Below are 8119 nucleotides of genomic sequence, written 5' to 3' on the forward strand. Positions count from 1 at the left end.
TCATGGGCTCTATAAATTCAGGATAGCCCAGCACCCAGGAGGCAGAGGCAGGCGGATTGCTGTGAGTTCGAGGCCAGCCTGGTCTACAAAGGGGGTCTAGGACAGCCAAGGCCACACGGAGAAACCCTGTCTCGTAAAGTGAAAAACAAACAAACTCAAGATTGAAGCACCATGGACTATCATTTGTGACTGAGTAACAGAGGAAAGAGTTGAGCAATGGCCGGAGGCAGATAAGTCCGGGCATCAGTGACAAGTAAAAGGCATTTTAGGTGCTTCCTAGAGAGGTATACAATTTTATGAATTCATAACATGGAAAAGTACTGAGAAAATAAACAAGGAGTGGAGCAGGGCAGTCAGTTAAACTAGAAGTCCAGCCACATGGGACTACAGGCTCAAAGAGTTCAGATAATATTGGTGGATCCCAGGGTCTGGCCATGGCAGCAAACTAGTCTAGTTTCCACTGAGCCCACAGAAGGAGCTTTGAAATGTGACAAGGAGACTTTTTGTGCAATCCTTGGCACTGTTAAGTCTGAAATTTCCACAAGAAGACTACTGCTCACAAATGCTATCAACAAGAGTGCTTTTATTTTGTGAAAGCAACATTCTTGTACGCAGGGGTCAGGCACTTTACAAAACGGCAACCTTGGATATTGGCTTAAAGGCCTTTTTATGAGTAAAAAGGGGAATTCCAGCAGGAGTTAGGTAATCTAAAACCTGATTGGTGGGCAACAAGGCAGTTACATGGGTAGGTTTATGATTGGCCCCTAGCCAGGTGGTCAGTAGACCACATCTTTATGTCATGAACGTTTAACCACAAGATGAAATACCAAACCTTCTATGGGTGACAAGAGCAGATGGCCAGGCCAAGATAAGGTTTCCAGCCTAGCTGCCATTTTCTCTAATTGGCTGCCCCTTGGGTGACAGGATCTTTCCTGAAACTAATGACTTTTTGAGATAGGGCCTCGGACTAGACTTCCCTGCAGGTCTCTTGATCATGTCTCAGGGCAGAGCAGACCCAGATAGTATCTTCATGTCCCATATTGGGGTTCTGTTTGGAAGTTCCTCCAGAGTTAGACTGGGAAGGAGAGAGGGAGCCAGAGGGGTCAAGGGCACCACAAGAAGACCCCAAGAGTCAAGTAACCTGTGCCCATGGGGGCTCACAAAGAGCATGCATGAACTGGGCCTACACCACCTACACATAGGTAGCAGATTGCAACGTGGCCAACATGTGGGTCCCCTAACAACGGCTCTAGGGGCTGTCTCCAACTCTGCTGCCTGCCACTGTTCCTGTTTCCTGTAGCTGGGCTGCCCTGTCAGCCCCCAGTGGGAGAACATGTGCTTAGTCCTGCTGGGACTTGAGGTGACAGGGTAGATTGATACTTCCTGGGGGCCCCCCTTTCTCTGAGGATTAAGAGAAGGGGGCATTGGAGGAGTTGGACGTGAGTGTGGGCCTGGGAGGAGAGTAGAGATGGGTAGAAAATCAGGCTGTAAAGAGACTAAGTTTAAAAGAAAAAAAAAAAAAGCAGAAATGCAGCTGCAGGGATGGTGTGAATCCAGAGCTTCTCACCTTGCTGGTGGCTGTCCCCACCACTCATTTGCTGTTTGAGAATATTGATTGTGGCTGTTCTATTATTCTCCCAGCCGATCATAGGGCTTCCTTCCCAGAATCTCCGGAGCCAAATAGAGCACGGAGCCACAGACTTCCACCAACATCTGGCCCTGTGCAAGGTGGGTTGCCATACCCAAGTCACAAAGCTTGATCTTGCCAGTCCTATCAATAAGAATATTCTCTAATTTACTATCATAACGTGAGATGTGTCTTTGGTGAGGGAAATAAACAGCTGACACAACCTGTTGGCAAATAGGTCTGGCTTCCTCTCCTTTAGACAGCCCATCTCCCTGAGGCACATGTCCCGGTTTTTTTTTTTTTTTTTCCTGCAACATACTCCGTGACAACATAGGTCGGTGTCCGTGTGTCAATGACATGAAAAAATTGACCTTTGTTCCTGTGTTCCTAAGATTGGAGGATGTCTACTGTAGAGCTGAGCTCAGCCAGAGCCTTGTGCTTCTCAAGGATCTTCACAGCCACAGGTGCCTGCGTGGGAAGGTGGCAGGCAAGCATCACCTCCCAGAATGTACCACAAGCAAGGGAGGTTAAGATCCTGAAATTCTTTTCAAGGATGCCGTCTCCCAAGTGGCTGGCCATGATGTTCAACTCAGTTCCAAGTACTTCATTTTGTGGGAAATTCCAGGAACACATATAGATCTAGGGGGGAAGTTAATAGCTATGAATTCTACATCACAAAATCTGAAGTATCCCCAACCCCACCATGATGCCTCAGAAGACCATAGAAATACAATCAACAGCCAGAGTAAAAACCACAAAGTGTAAACTGAGTTATCCAACTGACTAGTAATAGCATAGCATACATCCAATGTCTGGGAAATAATCCATCCTCAAACAGTGACAACTGATCTGCTGTGTTATAAGCAAAGTAGCTGGAAGTAGAATTAGTTTTATATAAAAAGAAAGTTTCACAAACAGAAACATGACATATTTTTCCTTTTCTCATGAGCAAACTGGGTACTGAACATTTGTAGATGAGGACTAGTTACAGGGATGGGGTGGAGGAAGTGAACTAGATCAGGAGGGAACCCACAAAGTGCTGTATTGCCATGTTAGGGAACATCATAATGAAACTGCTATAGTTAGTATCCCATAACACACGTTTTAACAGAAGAAAATAGAAACCAAATTAAAAAGCATAAATGAGTTTCAAGGAAAATTTTGTCTGATAATGAAGAAAAATAAGACATACACAAATCAAACCTCAGGGGGAAAAAAAACCCATAATATAAACATGAAATAGCAAACTTAAACTCCTGGAAGCAAAACCAACAAACTAGGTAACACATTCATTATACCGACGTAGAATAGATTTGAGATTCAAAGTCTATCAGGGCCAATTTTAAGTCCAACTACTCTGTAGGCAACCAATAGCTACTCCAAGATACAAAACAGTACAGTGCAGGCAGTGCCTCCTATGGACTAGTTGCTAGCCTTCCTCACAGTGTCTCCTTGTGATGTCATCACAAGCAACCAGCACATCATGGCTTATCGGAAATCAGCTTTTTTTTATTTTTCTCAGATTCTGTACCACTACCAGGACTCTGGTTATTTTTTTCATGGCTATCACCAAATTCCAGGCCAGAGTCGGCTCTAAGGAAGAAGGGTTTATTTGTGCACAGGCTTTCAAGAGACACAGAAGCCATGGTTTGGTGAGCATCCTGTGCCTTAGACAACTGGGTAGTGCTTCTTGGTCTTCAGTCACAGTTTTCATTTGAACCATAATGCTTTGATCATTTTGACTCTTTTCTCTTACTATTTCATCTAGTTTCCCTGTTAACTCAGTTACTCTTTGTCTCAGTTCACTGTTGTGCTGGGCAGTTTGCGCTGCTGCTTCCCTGAGTTCTAGAGTCAATCTCTGCTCCTGTTCCCATTTTCTGATGGAGACCATTTATCTCTTCATGGGAAATTTTTATTTTACTTACAAAATCACCTTTTCTTCGGCAAGAGAATGTATCTTTGCCTCTAACTCCCGTAATGTTTTATCTTTTTGGCCAAGACTGGCTAAGGCATGCTATTGTCTGCCTGAACCTTCTTTATGGTGCCTTCAAGCTCTGGTACTAATTCTTGCTGAGATAATAACGTTTCATTTTCTCCTCGGAGGCGATTCACAGTTTCAAGGAGAGCGTCTTTTTCATTGAAAGCAGTCCTCAGCTTCTGCTGAAGCTCATGAACGTCAGATGCTTGCTGTTGCTTCATTGTTTCAAACTCTTGGCTTATTTTTCCAGCAGATTCTCCCAGTTCTGTTTGCAAAATTTCCATCATCTCTTGTAAACTCTCATAATTTAGGACAGCTTCTTGCTTTTCATGTTGCAGATTTTCGCACTGTTCCTTAAGACCCTGTATTTCAAACATTAATGCTAACTTCTCTTTTTCTGAGTCTGACATAAGTGTCTCACTTAGTTCAGACATTTCTTTCTGATGGTTCTCCTGAAGACACTGTATTTCCTTGTTATGTTGTTCCACAGCACAGCAAAGCTGTCTGTTTAAGTCTTCTCGCTCGTATTTTAATTTTTCTACTACATAGCCCTGTTCTTCTTTAGCCAGCAGAAGCTCATTAATTTTAAACTCCAAGTCTTCTCGCTCATGGAAAAACTCATCCTTTATATGTTGGGCATCCATTTCAAGTTTTAACTTGAGATTATTCATGTAAGTCACCTCATCTTTTAAGATACTGTGTTGAGATTCCAGTTCTTTTAAGGAATCTTCCAGTTGTCTGACCTTATCATATACTGTTTGTTCTGCACAAGGGTCTTCCTGTAAGGGCACAGAGCAATTCTGACTTTCCTGGCTTGCCTCTGAGCTGCATTCATTTAAGTTTTCTGACTCACATTGGAGTTTCTCCTGAATGGTCTCACTTGCCCCACCCTGTAGCACTTTATTCTCTTTTAGCTTATTTATTTCTGCCTCATGTTCTTTAGCTGATATTTCCACTTGAGACATCAGTTCATTAACTTTGTCTCTGTGTGTAGCGTGCAGCTGCAAAATCTCTTCTTGAGATTTTTGGTAGTGCTCAGCATTGTCCTCAATGACTTTTTGGAGATGAATAATCTCTTCATTTTTTTCCTTGTTGGTAGCTTCTACCTGCTTTTTTAGATATAACATTTGTTCTTCAAATACCGCCGTAATGTTCTGAATCTCTTCTTGTAGTTTTTAACATTGTCTTCAGAGTCACTCTGAGATTTAAGCTGTTCTAACAGCTCTAATTGTTTATTTCCTGCATCTTCCAGCTCTCGTTGTAAGATGGCTTTTTCTTTACTGTGCTCTGACTGCACTGCCATCAATTCATTTTTAAAGCTTTCAAGTCCTTTTTCATAGTTTCTATGTGATTGCTCAAACTCTTTCTTCATATCTTCCAGCTTAGTTACAGAATCCTATTATAAAAATAGAAGCACAAATCAATGATTGAAGATGAAGGAAATCTCTATGTTCACTAAAGGGTTAACTAAATGGAAAAAGAGATGAACAAAACATACCTAGAGAATTATAACATCTAGATTTCAACAGTTTTGTTTAAGTTTTGCCTCACTAAGTACAACTATTATCATCAATACAAAAATCTATTATGTAAAGTAACTAACAACTAGGAAACTTCTGTATTCAGCTATCTTTTAAAAGTAATAAATTATATAAATTTGTATCTCCTGAACAGATTAGTAAGACATTTTAGAAAAATAAGGTAAAATTTTACAGACAAAAAGTAACAATGTGCTACTAAATGTCCTAAAGCTGAACAGATAATAGTATTTAGAGTTGTGAAAACTCCAAATCTTAAGACTTTTATTAAATAATGATATTGCTATAAGAAAGATTAAACTATGCAAAAATAAAATGTTAGTCTATCTCTGCATAACTGTAAGAGGATCTCTGTCAGTTTGAGCCCAGCTTACAAGTCCAGGACAGCTAAGGCTACACAGAGAAACCCTGTCTTGAAAAACTGAAAAACAAACAAAAAAATTAATGTCGTCTTACCTCAAGTTCTTGCTTCACTTTAATATTTTCCTTTTTCAGACATAGACACTGTTGTTCAGTTTCTGCTTTTCCCAGAAGAAGAGCATCCAACCGTTCAGTTAGGACCTGTTTTGGAATGACATGATTTGTCTGACTTAGGTTAAAACAAAAAAAGTGTCTTGCTCTCTGTTTCCTCAGACCCAATCTCCCAGTCTCATCCCCAGCTCTAAAGCTGAGCACCCATGGTAGCCTTCTCTGGCCCTTCTTCTCTATGAATCCCAAAGATCTCTTCCTTATAACCTTTTCCCTCCACCTGTTGCTCTGTCCCAGATTCCAGATCCAGCAGGCACCTCTACTAACCGAAGGGCTGCTCGTCCCAGGGCAAAAGGCAGATCACACCTTTCCAACTCCTTCTGGGATCCAATGCCTAGTCTTATCCCAAGCTCCATCGCAGACAACGTGCTGTGGTCTCTCTTCTCTGACCCCATTCTCCTCCAACCTTCCTTCCCCTAATTCATCCCAGTATCCCAGCCTCCAACACCAGCAGGCATTCCCTGTGAGCACAGCAGCTGAGCAGGTCAGGAAAACAGACAATACACAGCCACCACACTCTCTGAAAATCCAGAAAAGAAGCAGAAACCAAGGAACATAGCATGTACCCTGCATTACACCCCTAACATCCATTTCGTGAGTTGTCCCCATTATATTGCTCTATGCCCTGTTAACTCTGAGGTTAACTAAGCTGTTTTCTCATAAGTAAGGCATTCCCAGCTCTTTGATCACAGCCATGTGATAAATTAGTGTGATTGTTCAGGAAAGAATGTAAGAGAAAACAAAAACAAAAAAACCAACCAACTAAACAAACAAACAACCCCCTACCCCCCATACCCCCACCGTCATCCCCTAACCCCTCCACCCCTGCTGTGGGTTTTTCTGGGCCTTGATTGGTCCATTGTATATGACATCACAAGTAGTCATTGTGACCCATGCTAGATAAATGTCCATTAAAAGCCCTGCTGTGAGCTGGGATTTGTCCTTTTACTACAGACAAGCAGTTGTTTGGCGAATCAAGTGATTCTCAAAGTCTTGAACTATTCAAACCTATTGGACCACAACATAGTGAGTTGGTTTCCCAGTTTTTAAATTTTGTTTTTGTGTTTCACAGGTATTGGTTGAATATTTTGACAATATTCATTTTGGATTGGAAAAATTTGGCTGTATTTTGTACTCCTTCATTGAGACTTTCCAGTTATCAGACTCACTTCTTAGTGAATGTTGGCTTTGTTCTTGTTTGTTTTAAATGGTAAGATATTAAAAAAAAAAAAAAAAAAGGTAAGATGTGTATGTAGAGACTGAGGAGTTTGATCATGACTTGCCTTTCCCGCCTGCAGTGCACTGTGGTCATATTCACCTGCTCTATTTCATTTCCCCGCCGATTTCATGTGACCAGTATTTCCCAGTGTACAAAATCCATCCCAATGCCTAAATACAGCCTGTGGTAGACAAAAATTATAGCAGTGTTTGTGGAATTGGCATGTTTGTAGTCAAAATTTCTGTTCCTGCCAATGGCGTGTCACCCTTTCTCATTGCTGACAACCCTCCGTTGATGTCGTGTATGTATTATATATATTTTTGTCAATGTGATGTGTGTGTGTGTGTGTGTGTGTGTGTGATTATCTTTCTGTTCCTAGTGTAAGCATCTTGATAATGAAGAATGTTTTTTTTTTTAATGTGTCATTGGATATGAAGCCAAGTATCTGGTACTGTCAGTAAGGATTTCCTCATGTTGGTAGTCAAAGACATTGTCAGATACTTGGTTCTTTTCAAGTCGTTTTTACTTGGTTAGAGAGTAAGGGTAAGCCGTGTTTATGAAGAGAGCTTGAAAGTGTCCCTTCCCTCAGTGTTTTGGACTACTGGAATACTTGTGGATCATTGCTGTCTGGGAATTTCCATGACCACAATACAAGGTTTTGTTCATCCATTGGTTCTTTGAGATTGTGTTGCCTAGTTTTACTACGTGGGCTCTTAAGTTTTTCACTGATTCTTTTATCTCTCCTTGTTGCGTCAGTTTGGATTTTTGTGAGGGAGAAGGGTACAGATGAGAGACATAGAGAGACTGTGATACTACTAGGAGAGATCCCACTTTAGGCAGAAGTCTTTAGTAATGATGTCAACTCAGTGGGAGTGTGAAGGAGACAGTTTCATTCCCATTAGACAAAAGAGGTCTCCATGGACCACAAGGCTTCTTCGGGAAGAGGAGGTCATGTGGCACCAGGAAGCAGGTTTGGTTCCTATGACACCTATGCTACATGAGAGAGGGTGGGTGTGGAATTAAAGCTACTTGCAGGCCTCATTGTTTCTCTGGACCAGGTGGGTGGGAGAGACACAGTCAATATATGACTGGGTGACAGCAGTGAATCTGCTTTGACTTTTGGCCAGCAGGGTGAGCATAGTTAGCAGCCTTCTTTGCTAAGGGTGAGTGTAGTGGTTACTATGCTGCTTGGGGGGATAAGAATTCATAAGCATGGGATCTTAAGAGGA

The 8119-nt window shown here is 41.7% G+C and overlaps 1 protein-coding gene across 1 annotated transcript; it reads right to left on the minus strand.

The window, feature by feature from the left end:
- Window positions 1–2014: 2014 nt before the first annotated feature.
- Window positions 2015–6478, minus strand: LOC127195035 (GRIP and coiled-coil domain-containing protein 2-like). Its single transcript, XM_051152486.1, is given in 8 exon segments — window positions 2015–2266; window positions 3159–3503; window positions 3505–3560; window positions 3563–3637; window positions 3640–4782; window positions 4785–5001; window positions 5600–5704; window positions 6467–6478. Coding segments are annotated over 8 exon segments (2205 nt in total).
- Window positions 6479–8119: the final 1641 nt, after the last annotated feature.

This window comes from Acomys russatus, chromosome 11 (assembly GCF_903995435.1).
Source record: "Acomys russatus chromosome 11, mAcoRus1.1, whole genome shotgun sequence".
Classification (NCBI taxonomy): domain Eukaryota; kingdom Metazoa; phylum Chordata; class Mammalia; order Rodentia; family Muridae; genus Acomys; species Acomys russatus.